Source organism: Streptopelia decaocto (assembly GCF_964273445.1).
Source record: "Streptopelia decaocto genome assembly, contig: HAP1_SCAFFOLD_1250, whole genome shotgun sequence".
Taxonomy (NCBI): domain Eukaryota; kingdom Metazoa; phylum Chordata; class Aves; order Columbiformes; family Columbidae; genus Streptopelia; species Streptopelia decaocto.
The window spans coordinates 1-20594 of NW_028115785.1; the positions used below are offsets into that span (position 1 = coordinate 1).

At 59.3% G+C, this 20594-nt stretch overlaps 1 protein-coding gene across 1 annotated transcript; it reads right to left on the minus strand.

The window, feature by feature from the left end:
- Positions 1 to 2299: 2299 nt before the first annotated feature.
- On the minus strand, positions 2300 to 19064 carry LOC309452612 (phosphoribosylformylglycinamidine synthase-like; the record flags this gene model as incomplete). The annotated part of the gene is made up of 10 exons (XM_082077233.1): positions 2300 to 2428; positions 4733 to 4864; positions 5402 to 5530; positions 5620 to 5744; positions 9734 to 9874; positions 10405 to 10510; positions 11132 to 11318; positions 13883 to 13988; positions 17880 to 18018; positions 18911 to 19064. Coding segments are annotated over 10 exons (1348 nt in total), but the record flags the coding sequence as incomplete, so codon positions are not given.
- Positions 19065 to 20594: the final 1530 nt, after the last annotated feature.

The window sequence follows — 20594 nt, forward strand, 5'->3', positions numbered from 1 at the left end:
GGTTCTATGGGTTCCTATGGGGTTCTATGGGTCCCAATGGGGTTCTATGGATTCCTATGGGGTTCTATGGGTCCCAATGGGGTTCTATGGGTTCCTATGGGTTCCTATGGGGTTCTATGGGTCCCTATGGGTTCCTATGGCATTTTATGGGGTTCTATGGGTCCCAATGGGGTTCTATGGATTCCTATGGGGTTCTATGGGTCCCAATGGGGTTCTATGGTTTCCAATGGGGTTCCTATGGGTTCCTATGGGTTCCTATGGGGTTCTATGGGTCCCTATGGGATTTTATGGGGTTCTATGGGTCCCAATGGGGTTCTATGGGGTCCAATGCAGTTCTATGGGGGTTCTGGGGTCCTATGGGTTCTATGGAGTTCTATGGGCTCCTATGGGGTTCTAGGGGGTTTTGCGGTCGCTATGGGGTTCTATGGGTTCCTATGGAGTTCTATGGGTCCCTATGGGTTCCGTGGAGTTCTATGAGTTCCTATGAGGTCTTAAGGGTTCCTCTGGGTTTCTAGGGGGTTCTATGGGGTTCTATGGATTCCTATGGGTTCTATGGGGTTCTATGGAGTTCTATGGGTTCCTATGGGTTCCTATGGAGTTCTATGGGTCCCTATGGGTCCCTATGTGTTCTATGGGGTCTCACTGGGCCGCGGCGGCTCCTTGCGCACGTGCCGCTGGTCGATGGCACCTATGGGGTTCTATGGGTTCCTACGGCATTCTATTGGTCCCTATGGGTTCCTATGGGTTCCTACGGCGTTCTATCGGTCCCTATGGGTTCCTATGGGTTCCTATGGGGTTCTATGGGTCCCTATGGGGTTCTATGGGTTCCTATGGGGTTCTATTGGGTTTTGGGGTCCTATGGGGTCCTACGGAGTTCTATGGGTTCCTATGATGTTCTATGGGTTCCTATGGGTCCCTATGGGTTCTATGGGTCCCTATGGGTTCTATGGAGTTCTATGGGTCCCTATGGGGTCCTATGGGGTTCTATGGGGTTTTGGGGTCCTGGGGGGTCTCACTGTGCCATAGTGGATTTGGGGGTTCCTATGGGGTTCCTATGGTGTTCTATGGAGTTCTATGGGTTCCTATGGGTCCCTATGGGTTCTGTGGGGTCTTGGGGGTCTCACCGGGCTGTGGTGGATTTGGGGGTTCCTATGGGGTCCTATGGGTTTCTATGGATTTCTATGGGTCCCTATGGGTTCCTATGGGTTCTGTGGAGTTCTATGGGTTCCTATGGGTTCCTATGAGGTCTTATGGGTTCCTATGGGTTTCTAGGGGGTTCTATGGGTTCCTATGGAACTCTATGGGGGTTTTAGGGTCCCTATGGGTTCCAAGGGGGTTCTATGGGTTCCAGTGGGGTTCTATGGGTCCCTATGGGTTCCTATGGGGTCCTATGGGTCCCTATGTGTTCTATGGGGTCTCACCAGGCCGCGGCGGCTCCTTGCACACGTGCCGCTCGTCGATGGCACCTATGGGGTTCTATGGGTTCCTACGGCAATCTATCGGTCCCTACAGGTTCCTATGGGTTCCTATGGGGTTCTATGGAGTTCTATGGGTTCCTATGGGTTCCTATGGGGTTTTGGGGGTCCTCATGGGGTCCTATGGGTTCCTATGAGGTCTTATGGGTTCCTATGGGTTTCTAGGGGGTTCTATGGGTTCCTATGGGTTCCTATGAGGTTTTATGGGTTCCTATGGGTTTCTAGGGGGTTCTATGGGTTCCTATGGAATTCTATGGGGGTTTTGGGGTCCTATGGGTTCTATGGAGTTCTATGGGCTCCTATGGACTTCTATGGGGTTTGGGGGTCGCTATGGAGTTCTATGGGTTCCTATGAGGTTTTATGGGTTCCTATGGGTTTCTAGGGGGTTCTATGGGTTCCTATGGAATTCTATGGGGGTTTTGGGGTCCTATGGGTTCTATGGAGTTCTATGGGCTCCTATGGACTTCTATGGGGTTTGGGGGTCGCTATGGAGTTCTATGGGTTCCTATGAGGTCTTATGGGTTCCTATGGGTTTCTAGGGGGTTCTATGGGGTTCTATGGGTTCCTATGGAATTCTATGGGGGTTTTGGGGTCCTATGGGTTCTATGGAGTTCTATGGGGTCCTATGGGGTTCTATGGGGTTTTGGGGTCCCTATGGGTTCCTATGGGCTCTATAGAGTTCTATGGGTTCCTATGAGGTCTTATGGGTTCCTATGGGTTTCTAGGGGGTTCTATGGGGTTCTGTGGGTTCCTATGGGTTCCTATGGAATTCTATGGGTTCCTATGGGTTCCTATGGGTCCCTATGTGTTCTATGGGGTCTCACCGGGCCGTGGCGGCTCCTTGCGCACGTGCCGCTGGTCGATGGCGCCGATGCCACCACTGAACATGATGGGCTTGAGCCACTCGCGGCGCCGCCCGCACGGCGTCACCTGCCCGAAGGAGCGCGCGAAGCCTGGGGACGCGTCACCAGTGTCACCCGGGTCACCCGCGGGGGACAACGGGCACCCCGGGGTGGCCACGGCGGCTTGGGGACCCGTTGGGAAGGGGTCAAGTGGCCTTGGGGTCCTCAAGGACATTGGGGGTCACCAAGAGCCACCAAGAGTCCCCAAGGTGTCCCCAAGGCCATTGGGTGTCACCAAGAGTCCCCAAGAGCTTTGGGTGTCACCAAGAGTCCCCAAGAGTCTCCAAGGCCATTGGGTGTCCCCAAGAGCTTTGGGTGTCACGAAGGACCCCAAGAGTCCCCAAGGCCATTGGGTGTCCCCAAGAGCTTTGGGTGTCACGAAGGACCCCAAGAGTCCCCAAGGCCATTGGGTGTCCCCAAGAGCTTTGGGTGTCACCAAGAGACCCCAAGTGTCTCCAAGGCCATTGGGTGTCCCCAAGAGTCCCCAAGAGCTTTGGGTGTCACCAAGAGGGTCAACAAATGTCCCCAAGAGTCCCCAAGACCATTGGGTGACCCAAGAGTCCCCAAGAGCTTTGGGTGTCACCAAGAGTCCCCAAGGCCATTGGGTGCCCCCAAGAGCTTTGGGTGTCATCAAGAGAGTCCCCAAGGGTCCCCAAAGGTCCCCAAGAGCTTTGGGTGTCACCAAGAGGGTCAACAAATGTCCCCAAGAGTCCCCAAGACCATTGGGTGTCCCCAAGAGTCCCCAAGAGCTTTGGGTGTCACCAAGAGGGTCCCCAAGAGTCCCCAAGGCCATTGGGGGTCACCAAGAGCTTTGGGTGTCACCAAGAGGATCCCCAAGAGTCCTCAAGGTCTTTGGGTGTCCCCAATAGTCCCCAAGAGCTTTAGGTGTCACCAAGAGTCCCCAAGGCCATTGGGTGTCACCAAGAGCTTTGGGTGTCACCAAGAGGGTCCCTAAATGTCCCCAAAGCCATAGGGTGTCACTAAGAGGGTCCCCAAGAGTCCTCAAGGCCATTGGGTGTCCCCAAGAGCTTTGGGTGTCACCAAGAAGGTCCCCAAATGTCCCCAAGAGTCCCCAAGAGTTTTGGGTGTCATCAAGAGTCCCCAAGAGTCCCCAAGGCCCTTGGGTGTCCCCAAGAGTCCCCAAGAGCTTTGGGTGTCACCAAGAGGGACCCTAAATGTCCCCAAAGCCATAGGGTGTCCCCAAGAGCTTTGGGTGTCACCAAGAGTCCCCAAGAGTCCCCAAGAGCTTTGGGTGTCACCAAGAGACCCCAAGAGTCCTCAAGGCCATTGGGGGTCACCAAGAGCTTTGGGTGTCACCAAGAGGGACCCTAGATGTCCCCAAAGCCATAGGGTGTCCCCAAGAGCTTTGGGTGTCACCAAGAGTCCCCAAGAGTCCCCAAGGCCATTGGGTGCCCCCAAGAGCTTTGGGTGTCATCAAGAGAGTCCCCAAGGGTCCCCAAAGGTCCCCAAGAGCTTTGGGTGTCCCCAAGAGCTTTGGGTATCACCAAGAGACCCCAAGAGTCTCCAAGGCCATTGGGTGTCACCAAGAGTCCCCAAGAGTCTCCAAGAGCTTTGGGTGTCCCCAATAGTCCCCAAGACCATTGGGTGTCCACAAGAGCTTTGGGTGTCACCAAGAGACCCCAAGAGTCCCCAAGGCCATTGGGTGTCCCCAAGAGCTTTGGGTGTCACCAAGAGGATCCCCAAATGTCCCCAAGAGTCCCCAGGTCTGTAGGGTGTCCCCAAGAGACCCCAAGAGTCCTCAAGGCCATTGGGTGTCACCAAGAGCTTTGGGTGTCACCAAGAGGGACCCTAAATGTCCCCAAAGCCATAGGGTGTCCCCAAGAGTCCCCAAGGCCATTGGGTGTCACCAAGAGGGTCCCCAAGAGTCCTCAAGGTCTTTGGGTGTCCCCAAGAGTCCCCAAGAGCCCGAAGGCCATTGGGTGTCCCCAAGAGTCCCCAAGAGCTTTAGGTGTCACCAAGAGTCCCCAAGGCCATTGGGTGTCCCCAAGAGCTTTGGGTGTCACCAAGAGGGTCCCCAAAGGTCCCCAAGAGTCCCCAAGTTTGTAGGGGTCCCCAAGAGTCCTCAAGGCCATTAGGTGTCCCCAAGAGCTTTGGGTGTCACCAAGAGGATCCCCAAGAGTCCTCAAGGTCTTTGGGTGTCACCAAGAGTCACCAAGAGTCCCCAAGGTGTCCCCAAGGCCATTGGGTGTCCCCAAGACCTTTGGGTGTCCCCAAGAGTGTCCCCAAACATGCCCAAGTGTCCCCAAGCCCGTAGGGTGTCCCCAACGATCCCCAAGACCCCAGAGCTCTTTGGTCACCCCCAAACGTCCCCCCAAGTGTCCCCAACGTCCTCACCGGCCACCAGGGGCTCCCCGAATTTGTTGCCATAGTCGCTGGCGCCGTCGCTGGCGCCGATGGCGACTTCCAGGGGGCGCGCGAAGGTTTTGGGGTACGGCAGCGCCGCGTCCTCCCAGGGCAGCTCGTAACCTGGGGGACCCCAAGTTTGGGGGGGCGTTAGAGAGATTTGGGGGTTCACAAGGTTTGGGGGGGTCCCCGGGGGTGGGGGGGCCCAGATTTGGGGGGAAATGGGGAGATTTGGGGTACACAAGGTTTGGGGGTTCAGGGGGGTTTGGGGGTTCCCATAGGTGGGGGGACCCCAAGTTTGGGGGACATTAGAGAGATTTGGGGGTTCACAAAGTTTGGGTGGTCCCATAGGTGGGGGAAATGTGGGTTTGGGGGGAAATGGGGAGATTTGGGGGTTCACAAGGTTTGGGGGGTCCCTGTAGGTTTTGGGGTCCCCAGGAGCTTTGGGGTGATATTGGGGGGTCCCCGGGTGGGAATTTTGGGTCCCATTGGGTTTTGGGGTCTCACTGAGTTTCATGGTCCCGTTGGGTTTTGGCATCTCCAGGAGCTTTGGGACAACTTGGGGTCTCCCAGGTGAATTTTGGGGTGAATTTAAGGCGATTTTGGGGTCCGGGGCAGTTTTGGGGTCCCCCCCGGGGGTGTATTTTGGGGTCCCCTCACCGGGCAGCAGCAGTTGGCCGAAGCTGTACCCCGCGGTGCCGGCGATGACGTGGGCGCCGCGGCCGGCGCATTGGACGTCGCGGATGCGCCCGCCCGTCCCGGTGGTGGCACCGGCGAATGGGGCGACAGCTACAAGGAGAGGGGGCGTGGTCTCGTTAGGACACGCCCACCCGCTGGCCACGCCCATAGCCCTCAAGCCCCGCCCACTCGGCACCCACCGGTGGGGAAGTTGTGGGTCTCGGCGGTGAAGGTGACGTGGCGGGTGGAGGTGACGGGGACCATGGGGCTGGGCCGGGTGGGGTCGCGGGGGCACAAGGTGGTGACGGTGACACCGCGGATGGCGCTGGGGGGACAATGGGGGTCAATGGGGGTGATGGCACCACATGCCATGGTCACCCATGGGTGGTGGCATCACCCAAACTCAATGTCATGGTCACCCATGGGTGGTGGTATCACCCAAACTTCATGTCATGGTTAACTGGGGTTGGTGGCATCACCCAAAATCAATGTCATGATCAACTGGGGTTGGTGGCATCACCCACTGTCTATGTCATGGTCAACTGGGGTTGGTGGCATCACCCAATGTCTATGTCATGGTCACCCATGGGTGGTGACATCACCCAAAGTTCATGTCATAGTCAACTGGGGATGGTGGCATCACCCAAACTCAACGTCATGGTCACCCATGGGTGGTGGCATCACCCAAAGTTCGTGTCATGATCAACTGGGCTTGGTGGCATCACCCAATGTCTATGTCATGGTCACCCATGGGTGGTGCCATCACCCAATGTCTATGTCATGGTCACCCATGGGTGATGGCATCACCCAAAGTTCATGTCATGATCAACTGGGGTTGGTGGCATCACCCAAACTCAATGTCATGGTCAACTGGGGTTGGTGGCATCACCCAATGTCTATGTCATGGTCACCCATGGGTGGTGGCATCACCCAAAGTTCATGTCATGATCAACTGGGGTGGGTGGCATCACCCAAACTCAATGTCATGGTCAACTGGGGTTGGTGGCATCACCCAATGTCTATGTCATGGTCACCCATGGGTGGTGGCATCACCCAAACTCAATGTCATGGTCACCCATGGGTGGTGGCATCACCCAAACTTCATGTCATGATCAACTGCGGTTGGTGGCATCATCCAAACTCAATGTCATGGTCAACTGGGGTTGGTGGCATCACCCAATGTCTATGTCATGGTCACCCATGGGTGGTGACATCACCCAAAGTTCATGTCATAGTCAACTGGGGATGGTGGCATCACCCAAACTCAACGTCATGGTCACCCATGGGTGGTGGCATCACCCAAAGTTCGTGTCATGATCAACTGGGGTTGATGGCATCACGCAAAGTTCATGTCATGATCAACTGGGCTTGGTGGCATCACCCAAACTCAATGTCATGGTCACCCATGGGTGGTGCCATCACCCAATGTCTATGTCATGGTCACCCATGGGTGGTGGCATCACCCAAAGTTCATGTCATGATCAACTGGGGTTGGTGGCATCACCCAAACTCAATGTCATGGTCAACTGGGGTTGGTGGCATCACCCAATGTCTATGTGATGGTCACCCATGGGTGGTGGCATCACCCAAACTCAATGTCATGGTCACCCATGGGTGGTGGCATCACCCAAACTCAATGTCATGGTCACCCATGGGTGGTGCCATCACCCAATGTCTATGTCATGGTCACCCATGGGTGGTGGCATCACCCAAAGTTCATGTCATGATCAACTGGGGTTGGTGGCATCACCCAAACTCAATGTCATGGTCACCCATGGGTGGTGGCATCACCCAAAGTTCATGTCATGGTCAACTGGGGTTGGTGGCATCACCCAAACTCAATGTCATGATCAACTGGGGTGGTGCCATCACCCAATGTCTATGTCATGGTCACCCATGGGTGGTGACATCACCCAAAGTTCATGTCATGGTCACCCATGGGTGGTGCCATCACCCAATGTCTATGTCATGGTCACCCATGGCTGGTGGCATCACCCAAAGTTCATGTCATGATCAACTGGGGTTGGTGGCATCACCCAAACTCAATGTCATGGTCAACTGGGGTTGGTGGCATCACCCAATGTCTATGTGATGGTCACCCATGGGTGGTGGCATCACCCAAACTCAATGTCATGGTCACCCATGGATGGTGGTATCACCCAAAGTTCATGTCATGATCAACTGGGGTTGATGGCATCACGCAAAGTTCGTGTCATGATCAACTGGGGTTGGTGGCATCACCCAAACTCAATGTCATGGTCACCCATGGGTGGTGGCATCACCCAAACTTCATGTCATGGTCAACTGGGGTTGGTGGCATCACCCAAACTCAATATCATGGTCAATGGGAGTGGTGCCATCACCCAAACTCAATGTCATGGTCACCCATGGGTGGTGGCATCACCCAAAGTTCATGTCATGGTCAACTGGGGTTGGTGGCATCATCCAAACTCAATGTCATGGTCAACTGGGGTTGGTGGCATCACCCAATGTCTATGTCATGGTCACCCATGGGTGGTGACATCACCCAAAGTTCATGTCATAGTCAACTGGGGATGGTGGCATCACCCAAACTCAACGTCATGGTCACCCATGGGTGGTGGCATCACCCAAAGTTCGTGTCATGATCAACTGGGGTTGGTGGCATCACCCAATGTCTATATCATGGTCACCCATGGGTGGTGGCATCACCCAATGTCTATGTCATGTTCACCCATGGGTGATGGCATCACCCAAAGTTCATGTCATGATCAACTGGGGTTGGTGGCATCACCCAAACTCAATGTCATGGTCAACTGGGGTTGGTGGCATCACCCAATGTCTATGTCATGGTCACCCATGGGTGGTGGCATCACCCAAACTTCATGTCATGATCAACTGGGGTTGTTGGCATCACCCAAACTCAATGTCATGGTCAACTGGGGTGGGTGGCATCACCCAATGTCTATGTGATGGTCACCCATGGGTGGTGCCATCACCCAATGTCTATGTCATGGTCACCCATGGGTGGTGACATCACCCAAAGTTCATGTCATGGTCAACTGGGCTTGGTGGCATTACCCAAACTCAGTGTCATGGTCACCCATGGGTGGTGGTATCACCCAAAGTTCATGTCATGATCAACTGGGGTTGATGGCATCACGCAAAGTTCATGTCATGATCAACTGGGCTTGGTGGCATCACCCAATGTCTATGTCATGGTCACCCATGGGTGGTGCCATCACCCAATGTCTATGTCATGGTCACCCATGGGTGGTGGCATCACCCAAAGTTCATGTCATGATCAACTGGGGTTGGTGGCATCACCCAAACTCAATGTCATGGTCAACTGGGGTTGGTGGCATCACCCAATGTCTATGTGATGGTCACCCATGGGTGGTGGCATCACCCAAACTCAATGTCATGGTCACCCATGGGTGGTGGCATCACCCAAACTTCATGTCATGATCAGCTGCGGTTGGTGGCATCATCCAAACTCAATGTCATGGTCAACTGGGGTTGGTGGCATCACCCAATGTCTATGTCATGGTCACCCATGGGTGGTGACATCACCCAAAGTTCATGTCATGGTCAACTGGGCTTGGTGGCATCACCCAAACTCAATGTCATGGTCACCCATGGGTAGTGGCATCACCCAAAGTTCATGTCATGGTCAACTGGGGTTGATGGCATCACGCAAAGTTCATGTCATGATCAACTGGGCTTGGTGGCATCACCCAAACTCAATGTCATGGTCACCCATGGGTGGTGGCATCACCCAAAGTTCATGTCATGGTCAACTGGGGTTGGTGGCATCATCCAAACTCAATGTCATGGTCAACTGGGGTTGGTGGCATCACCCAATGTCTATGTCATGGTCACCCATGGGTGGTGACATCACCCAAAGTTCATGTCATGGTCACCCATGGGTGATGCCATCACCCAATGTCTATGTCATGGTCACCCATGGGTGGTGGCATCACCCAAAGTTCATGTCATGATCAACTGGGGTTGATGGCATCACGCAAAGTTCGTGTCATGATCAACTGGGGTTGGTGGCATCACCCAGTGTCTATGTCATGGTCACCCATGGGTGGTGGCATCACCCAAAGTTCATGTCATGATCAACTGGGCTTGGTGGCATCACCCAAACTCAATGTCATGGTCAACTGGGGTTGGTGGCATCACCCAATGTCTACGTCATGGTCACCCATGGGTGGTGACATCACCCAAAGTTCATGTCATGGTCAATGGGGGTGGTGCCATCACCCAACGTCTACGTCATGGTCACCCACGGGTGACGCCACCCCATGGGTGGTGTCCCCCGGGTGTCACCTGCTGTTGTCACAGAACTTGATGACGTTGTTGGGGTTGGACGAGCTCTGGGTTCCCATGATGCTCTGGAACAGCGTCTGGGGTTCCGCCCGCCCGTCAACCACCAAGCGCCCCTTGAAGAACCAATGGCGGCTGTGCTCGCTGGGACAGGGGACAGGGACGTCAGCTGGGACATGGGGACAGGGGGATATGGGGACATGGGGCTGGGGGGACATGGGGATATGGGACAGGGGGACATGGGGATATGGGGACATGGGGACATGGGGACAGGGGGATATGGGGACATGGGGACAGGGGGATATGGGGACATGGGGACAGGGGGACATGGGGACATGGGGACAGGGGGATATGGGATATGAGGACATGGGGACAGGGGGACATGGGGACATGGGGACAGGGGAACATGGGGACAGAGGGAGAGAGGGACAGGGGGATATGGGACATGGGGACAGGGGGATATGGGGACATGGGACATGGGAATAAGGGGACAGGGGGACATGGGACAGGGGGAAGGGGGATATGGGGACAGCGGGACATGGGGATATGGAGATATGGGGACAGGTGGATATGGGGACAGGGGGACATGCGGGCTGTGTGTTCAGGATGGTTTGGGGGCTCAGGGGGCTGGGCACCCTTGGGGACGCTGGGGACGCTGGGGACGCTGGGGACACCTGTTGGACTGCGCCAGGTCGAACAGCTCCACCGAGGTCGGGTCCCTCCCGGCCTCGCGGAACAGGCGGCTGTAGAACCGCAGGTCCCAGGGGTCGAACGCCAGACCTGGGGCAGGGACACAGGGGACACTGTGGGACACCCCCATGTCACATATCCCCATGTCCCCATATCCCCATATCCCATAACTCCATGTCCCCATATCCCCATGTCCCCATGTCCCCCTGTCCCATGTTCCCATATCCCCATGTCCCATGTCCCCATGTCCCTATGTCCCCATGTGCCATATTCCTATGTCCCCATGTCCCCTGTCCCTATATCTCCATATCCCATGTCCCCTGTCCCCATGTCCCCCTGTCCCCCTGTTCCCATATCCCCATATCCCCATGTCCCCGTGTCCCCCTGTCCCCATGTCCCCCTGTCCCCATATCCCCATGTCCCCATATCCCCATATCCCCATGTCCCCATGTCCTCATGTCCCCCTGTCCCCATATCCCCATGTCCCCTGTCCCCATGTCCCCCTGTCCCCCTGTTCCCATATCCCCATATCCCCATGTCCCCATATCCCCATGTCCCCATGTCCCCCTGTCCCTCGTCTCCCTGTCCCCATATCCCCCTGTCCCCATGTCCCTCTGTCCCCATGTCCCCATGTCCCATATCCCCATGTCTCCATGTCCCCAATATCCCCACTTCCCCCCAATGTCCCCAGTGTCCCCATTGTCCCCTCACCCAGCTCCCGATTGGCCTCCTCCAGCGCCTCCTCCCCCCTGCCCAGGACGTCGATGACGGTGACGGGGACGGGGGACACGGGGACGTCGAAGGTGACAAGTGGCTCCGGGTACAGCTGCTCCGTCACCGGGTCCCTCAGCGCCCGGCCCAGCGCCAGCTCCGCCCCCGCCGGGATGGGACCCGCGAACTGGGAACGGGGACACGGTCACTGTCACACCCCATATGGAGGGGACACCAGGGGACACCCCAGGGGACAACAGGGACACCGCGGATGGCGCTGGGGGGACAATGGGGGTCAACGGGGGTGATGGCACCACATGCCATGGTCACCCATGGGTGGTGGCATCACCCAAACTCAATGTCATGGTCACCCATGGGTGGTGGCATCACCCAAAGTTCATGTCATGATCAACGGGGGTTGGTGGCATCATCCAAACTCAATGTCATGGTCACCCATGGGTGGTGGCATCACCCAAACTTCATGTCATGATCAGCTGGGGTTGGTGGCATCATCCAAACTCAATGTCATGGTCAACTGGGGTTGGTGGCATCACCCAATGTCTATGTCATGGTCACCCATGGGTGGTGGCATCACCCAAAGTTCATGTCATGATCAACGGGGGTTGGTGGCATCATCCAAACTCAATGTCATGGTCACCCATGGGTGGTGGCATCACCCAAAGTTCATGTCATGATCAACTGGGGTTGGTGGCATCACCCAAACTCAATGTCATGGTCACCCATGGGTGGTGGCATCACCCAAAGTTCATGTCATGATCAACGGGGGTTGGTGGCATCATCCAAACTCAATGTCATGGTCACCCATGAGTGGTGGCATCACCCAAAGTTCATGTCATGATCAACTGGGCTTGGTGGCATCACCCAAACTCAACGTCATGGTCAACTGGGGTTGGTGGCATCACCCACTGTCTATGTCATGGTCACCCATGGGTGGTGGCATCACCCAAACTCAATGGTGTGGTCACTGGGGATGGGGACACGGTCACTGTCACCCCCCCCGTATGGAGGGGACACCGGGGGACACCCCGGGGGACAACAGGGACATGGGGACACAAGGGATGGGGGAGCCCCTGGGGACAATGGGAGCCCAAGGGACAGTTGGGGACACCAGGAACGTGGGGACACCAGGGACATGGAGACACCAGGGACATGGGGACACCCATGGACAGTTGGGGACACCAGGGACATGGGGACACCAGGGACATGGGGACACCCATGGACAGTTGGGGACACCAGGGACATGGGGACACCAGGGACATGGGGACACCCATGGACAGTTGGGGACACCAGGGACATGGGGACACCAGGGACATGGGGACACCCATGGACAGTTGGGGACACCAGGGACATGGGGACACCAGGGACATGGGGACACCCATGGACAGTTGGGGACACCAGGGACATGGGGACACCAGGGACATGGGGACACCCATGGACAGTTGGGGACACCAGGGACATGGGGACACCAGGGGCATGGGGACACCCAAGGACAGTTGGGGACACCAGGGACATGGGGACACCCAAGGACAGTTGGGGACACCAGGGACATGGGGACACCAGGGACATGGGGACACCCATGGACAGTTGGGGACACCAGGGACATGGGGACACCAGGGACATGGGGACACCCATGGACAGTTGGGGACACCAGGGACATGGGGACACCCAAGGACAGTTGGGGACACCCAAGGACAGTTGGGGACACCAGGGACATGGGGACACCAGGGACATGGGGACACCCAAGGAGAGTTGGGGACACCAGGGACATGGGGACACCAGGGACATGGGGACACCCATGGACAGTTGGGGACACCAGGGACATGGGGACACCCAAGGACAGTTGGGGTCACCCATGGACAGTTGGGGACACCAGGGACATGGGGGACACCCATGGACAGTTGGGGACACCAGGGACATGGGGACACCAGGGACATGGGGACACCCAAGGAGAGTTGGGGACACCAGGGACATGGGGACACCAAGACAGTTGGGGACACCAGGGACATGGGGACACCAGGGACATGGGGACACCCAAGGACAGTTGGGGACACCAGGGACATGGGGTACACCCATAGACAGTTGGGGACACCAGGGACATGGGGACACTGGGACATGGGGACACGAGGGGACACCAGGGACAGGGGGACACCAGGGACAGACACGGTCAGGGAGTTCTTGGGGACACCAGGACCCGCAGGGACAGTTTGGGACAGGGGGACCCACAGGACAGCCCATGTCCCCCTGTCCCCTGTCCCCATGTCCCCCTGTCCCCATATCCCCCTGTCCCCATGTCCCCATGTCCCATATCCCCATGTCCCCCTGTCCCCATGTCCCCCTGTCCCCATGTCCCCCTGTCCCCATGTCCCATGTCCCATGTCCCCATGTCCCCATGTCCCCATGTCCCATGTCCCCCTGTCCCCATGTCCCTATACCCCCATGTCCCATACCCCCATGTCCCCCTGTCCCCATGTCCCCCTGTCCCCATATCCCCCTGTCCCCATGTCCCATGTCCCCCTGTCCCCATATCCCCATATCCCCATGTCCCCATGTCCCCATGTCCCCATATCCCCTTGTCCCCATATCCCCATATCCCATATCCCCCTGTCCCCATGTCCCCATGTCCCCATATCCCCTTGTCCCCATATCCCCATGTCCCATATCCCCATATCCCCATGTCCCATGTCCCCATGTCCCCCTGTCCCCATGTCCCATGTCCCTGTCCCCTGTCACCTCCAGCAGGACCCTGCGGCTCCGTTCCAGTCTCTGTACTGGTTCCAGTCCGGCCGCCCGGCACAGGGACACGGCGTTGGTGGAGGCGGCCGTGGTCACCCCCAGCCTGGGGACACGGGCACCCATGGGACCCCCATGGCACCCACGGGACCCGCATAGCACCCACGGGACCCCCATGGCACCCATGGGACCCCCATAGCACCCACAGGACCCCCATGACACCCATGGGACCCCCAGAGCACCCACAGGACCCCCATAGCACCCACAGGACCACAATAGCACCCATGGGACCCCCACGGCACCCATGGGACCCCCATAGCACCCATAGGACCCCCATGACACCCATGGGACCCCCAGAGCACCCACAGGACCCTCACGGCACCCACGGGACCCCCATGGCACCCACAGGACCCCCATGACACCCACGGGACACCCATAGCAGCCACAGGACCACAATAGCACCCATGGGACCCCCACAGCACCCACAGGACCCCCATAGCACCCACGGGACCCCCATGGCACCCATAGGACCCCCATGACACCCATGGAACCTCCATAGTACCAATGGGACCCACATGGCACCCATGGGATCCCCATAGCACCCATGGGACCCCCATAGCACCCACGGGACCCCCATAGCACCCATAGGACCCCCATGACACCCACGGGACCCCCAGAGCACCCACAGGACCCCCACGGCACCCACGGGACCCCCATGGCACCCACAGGACCGACATAGCACCCACAGGACCCCCATGACACCCATGGGACCCCCATGGCACCCACGGGTCCCTCATAGCACCAATGGGAGCCCCATGGCACCCACGGGACCCCCATGGCACCCACGGGACCCTCATAGCACCCATGGGACCCCCATGGCACCCACGGGACCCCCATGGGACCCAAAGGACCCCCATGACACCCACGGGACCCCCATAGCACCCATGGGAGCCTCATAGCACCCATGGGTCCCTCATAGCACCCACAGGACCCCCATAGCACCGATGGGACCCCCCCCCATCCATGGGGACTCCCCAGCCCCCCATAGCACCCATAGCCCCCTATAGCACCCATAGCCCCACATAGCACCCATGGGACCCCCATAGGGACCCTCTCCCACCCATAGTGACCCCCCATAGCACCCATGGGACCCCCATAGGGACCCTCTCCCAACCATAGTGACCCCCCATAGCACCCATGGGACCCCCATAGGGACCCTCTCCCACCCATAGGGAACCCCCATAGCACCCATGGGACCCCCATAGCACCCATGGGACCCCCATAGGGGCCCTCTCCCACCCATAGTCACCCCCCATAGCACCCATGGGACCCACATAGGGACCCTCTCCCACCCATGGGACCCCCATAGCACCCATGGGACCCCCATAGGGACCCTCTCCCACCCATAGTGACCCCACATAGCACCCATGGGACCCCCATAGGGACCCTCTCCCACCCATAGGGAACCCCCATAGCACCCATGGGACCCCCATAGCACCCATGGGACCCCCATAGGGGCCCTCTCCCACCCATAGTCACCCCCCATAGCACCCATGGGACCCACATAGGGACCCTCTCCCACCCATAGTCACCCCCCATAGCACCCATGGGACCCCCATGGGGACCCTCTCCCACCCATAGTGACCCCCCATAGCACCCATGGGACCCCCATAGTGACCCTCTCCCACCCATGGGACCCCCATAGCACCCATGGGACCCCCATAGGGACCCTCTCCCACCCATAGTGACCCCCCAGAGCACCCATGGGACCCCCATAGGGACCCTCTCCCACCCATAGTGACCCCCCAGAGCACCCATGGGACCCCCATAGGGACCCTCTCCCACCCATAGTGACCCCCCATAGCACCCATGGGACCCCCATAGGGACCCTCTCCCACCCATAGTCACCCCCCATAGCACCCATGGGACCCCATAGGGACGCTCTCCCACCCATGGGACCCCCCATAGCACCCATGGGACCCCCATAGCACCCATGGGACCCCCATAGGGACCCTCTCCCACCCATAGTGACCCCCCATAGCACCCATGGGACCCCCATAGGGACCCTCTCCCACCCATAGGGAACCCCCATAGCACCCATGGGGCCCCCATAGGGACCCTCTCCCACCCATGGGACCCCCATAGCACCCATGGGACCCCTATAGGGACCCTCTCCCACCCATAGTCACCCCCCATAGCACCCATGGGACCCCCATAGGGACCCTCTCCCACCCATGGGACCCCCATAGCACCCATGGGACCCCCATAGGGACCCTCTCCCAGCCATAGTGACCCCCCATAGCACCCATGGGACCCCCATAGCACCCATGGGACCCCCATAGGGACCCTCTCCCACCCATAGTCACTCCCCATAGCACCCATGGGACCCCCATAGCACCCATGGGACCCCCATAGGGACCCTCTCCCACCCATAGTCACCCCCCATAGCACCCATGGGACCCCCATAGGGACCCTCTCCCACCCATGGGACCCCCATAGCACCCATGGGACCCCCATAGGGACCCTCTCCCACCCATAGTCACTCCCCATAGCACCCATGGGACCCCCATAGCACCCATGGGACCCCCATAGGGACCCTCTCCCACCCATAGTCACCCCCCATAGCACCCATGGGACCCCCATAGGGACCCTCTCCCACCCATGGGACCCCCATAGCACCCATGGGACCCCCATAGGGACCCTCTCCCACCCATAGTCACCCCCCATAGCACCCATGGGACCCCCATGGGGACCCTCTCCCACCCATAGTGACCCCCCATAGCACCCATGGGACCCCCATAGCACCCATGGGACCCCCATAGGGACCCTCTCCCACCCATAGTGACTCCCCATAGCACCCATGGGACCCCCATAGGGACCCTCTCCCACCCATAGTGACCCCACATAGCACCCATGGGACCCCCATAGCACCCATGGGACCCCCATAGGGACCCTCTCCCACCCATAGTGACCCCCCATAGCACCCATGGGACCCCCATAGGGACCCTCTCCCACCCATAGTGACCCCCCATAGCACCCATGGGACCCCCATAGGGACCCTCTCCCACCCATAGTGACCCTCCATAGCACCCATGGGACCCCCATAGGGACCCTCTCCCACCCATGGGACCCCCATAGCACCCATAGGACCCCCATAAGGACCCTCTCCCACCCATAGTCCCCCCCCATAGCACCCATGGGACCCCCATAGCACCCATGGGACCCCCATAGGGACCCTCTCCCACCCATAGTGACCCTCCATAGCACCCATGGGACCCCCATAGGGACCCTCTCCCACCCATAGGGAACCCCCATAGCACCCATGGGACCCCCATAGCACCCATGGGACCCCCATAGGGGCCCTTCATAGCACCCATGGGACCCCCATAGCACCCATGGGACCCCCATAGGGACCCTCTCCCACCCATGGGACCCCCATAGCACCCATGGGACCCCCATAGGGACCCTCTCCCACCCATAGTGACCCCCCATAGCACCCATGGGACCCCCATAGGGACCCTCTCCCACCCATAGTGACCCCCCATAGCACCCATGGGACCCCCATAGGGACCCTCTCCCACCCATAGTCACCCCCCATAGCACCCATGGGACCCCCATAGGGACCCTCTCCCACCCATAGTGACCCCCCATAGCACCCATGGGACCCCCATAGGGACCCTCTCCCACCCATAGTGACCCCCCATAGCACCCATGGGACCCCCATAGGGACCCTCGCCCACCCATAGTCACCCCCCATAGCACCCATGGGACCCCCATAGGGACCCTCTCCCACCCATAGTGACCCCCCCCATAGCACCCATGGGACCCCCATAGCACCCATGGGACCCCCATAGGGACCCTCTCCCACCCATAGTGACCCCCCATAGCACCCATGGGACCCCCATAGCCCCCCATAGCACCCATGGGACCCCCATAGCCCCCCATAGCACCCATGGGACCCCCATAGCACCCATGGGACCCCCATAGCCCCCCTTACCGGGGCCCGATCTCCAGGAGCAGTTGGTGGCCGTGGGGCCTCAGGTGACTTTGGGGGGACACGTCGGCCCCGCCCCCCAGCGGGGACCCCAAGAGCCAGCGCAGCACCCGCAGCTGGGGGGGGCCGGGGGGGGCGGGGGCTGCACCCCAAAAACGGCACCGTCGGGGACCCGGAACACCCCAAAAACACCCGTGTCCCCCTGTCCCCATTGCCCCCAAAACCCACCCGGACACCCCAAAACCCACCCAGGGGATCCCCAGGGTCCTAAAACCCACGTCCCCCTGTCCCCATATCCCCCCCATTGCCCCCCCAATGTCCCCTTATTGTCCCCCCATTGTCCCCCCAATGTCCCCATTGTCCCCCCATTGTCCCCCATTGCCCCCCATTGCCCCCATTGTCCCCCCAATGTCCCCCCCATTGTCTCCCCATTGTCCCCCCATTGCCCCCCTATTGTCCCCCCAATGTCCCCTTATTGTACCCCCATTGTCCCCCTAATGTCCCCATTGTCCCCCCATTGTCCCCCATTGCCCCCCATTGCCCCCCCAATGTCCCCCCCATTGTCTCCCCATTGTCCCCCCATTGCCCCCCTATTGTCCCCCCAATGTCCCCTTATTGTCCCCCCATTGTCCCCCCATTGTCCCCCATTGCCCCCCATTGTCCCCCCAATGTCCCCCCAGTGTCCCCCCCAATGTCCCCCCAATGTCCCCCCATTGTCTCCCCATTGTCCCCCCAATGTCCCTATTGTCCCCCCATTGCCCCCCTACTGTCCCCCCAATGTCCCCTTATTGTCCCTCCAATGTCCCCCCAATGTTCCCCCCATTGTCCGCCATTGCCCCCCACTGTCCCCCATTGTCCCCCCATTGTCCCCCCACTGTCCCCCATTGTCCCCCCATTGTCCCCCCACTGTCCCCCCACTGTCCCCCCATTGTCCCCCCACTGTCCCCCATTGTCCCCCCATTGTCCCCCTATTGTCCCCCCACTGTCCCCCCATTGTCCCCCCATTGTCCCCATTGTCCCCATTGTCCCCTCACCGTCCCATCCCACGTAGTAGCAGATCTCGCAGGTGACATTGGTGACACTCGGCTCCGCCTCCCGCGCCACCCGCAGGGGGGACCCCAAACCCAAGGTCGGGGGGGTCCCCTCGCTCTCGCCCCCCCCCAACACGTAGAAACGCAGCACCTGCATCTGGGGACACCCCAAAATTGGGGACACCCCCAAAAGTGGGGACACCCCCCCGATAACTCCCCCCGAGACACCCAGACATGGGGACACCCCAAAATTGGGGACACCCCCAAAAGTGGGGACACCCCCCCGATAACTCCCCCCGAGACACCCAGACATGGGGACACCCCAAAACATGGGGACACCCCCAAAAGTGGGGACACCCCCCTGATAACCCCCCCCGAGACACTCAGACATGGGGACACCCCAAAAGTGGGGATACCCCAAAACATGGGGACACCCCAAAAGTGGGGACACCCCCCCCGAGACACCCAGACATGGGGACACCCCAAAAGTGGGGACACCCCCCTGATAACCGCCCCCGAGACACTCAGACATGGGGACACCCCAAAAGTGGGGACACCCCCCTGATAACCCCCCCCGAGACACCCAGACATGGGAACACCCCAAAAGTGGGGATACCCCAAAACATGGGGACACCCCCAAAAGTGGGGACACCCCCCCCCGAGACACCCAGACATGGGGACACCCCAAAAGTGGGGACACCCCCAAAAGTGGGGACACCCCCCTGATAACCCCCCCCGAGACACTCAGACATGGGGACACCCCAAAAGTGGGGATACCCCAAAACATGGGGACACCCCCAAAAGTGGGGACACCCCCCCCCGAGACACCCAGACATGGGGACACCCCAAAACATGGGGACACCCCAAAAGTGGGGACACCCCCCCCGAGACACCCAGACATGGGGACACCCCAAAACATGGGGACACCCCAAAAGTGGGGACACCCCCCCCCGAGACACCCAGACATGGGGACACCCCAAAATTGGGGACACCCCCAAAAGTGGGGACACCCCCCTCATGACACCCCCCCCCTCCCAGAGACACCCAGACATGGGGACACCCCAAAACGTGGGGACACCCCCAAAACGTGGGGACACCCCCAAAAGTGGGGACACCCCCCGCGAGACACCCAGACATGGGGACACCCCAAAAGTGGGGATACCCCAAAACATGGGGACACCCCCAAAACGTGGGGACACCCCCCCCGAGACACCCAGACATGGGGACACCCCAAAAGTGGGGACACCCCCAAAACTGGGGACACCCCTGATATCCCCTGAGTCATGAGACCCCAATATTGGGGACACCCCAAAACTGGGGACACCCCTCAATAACCTTCCAGAGCCCCCCAGACATGGGGACACCCCAAAATTGGGGATACCCCAAAACATGGGGACACCCCCCTCCCAGACACCCCCAGACCTGGGACCCCAAACCTTGGGGACACCCCAGGGACCCCCCAAAACATCATAGACCCCCCATGGGGACCCCAAAACCCTCTGGGACCCCCAAACTGGGACACCCCCCCCCCCAAAACCCTGGGACCCCAAAACCCCCCAAAAACACACGTGCCCCCCCCATGACGTCACCACCACCCCCAGCCACGTGCTCCCCCCCTTATAAATTCCGGGGGGGGTTCCCCGCGTGACGTCACGTGACGTCACGCGTGACGTGGGTCGTGTGTCCC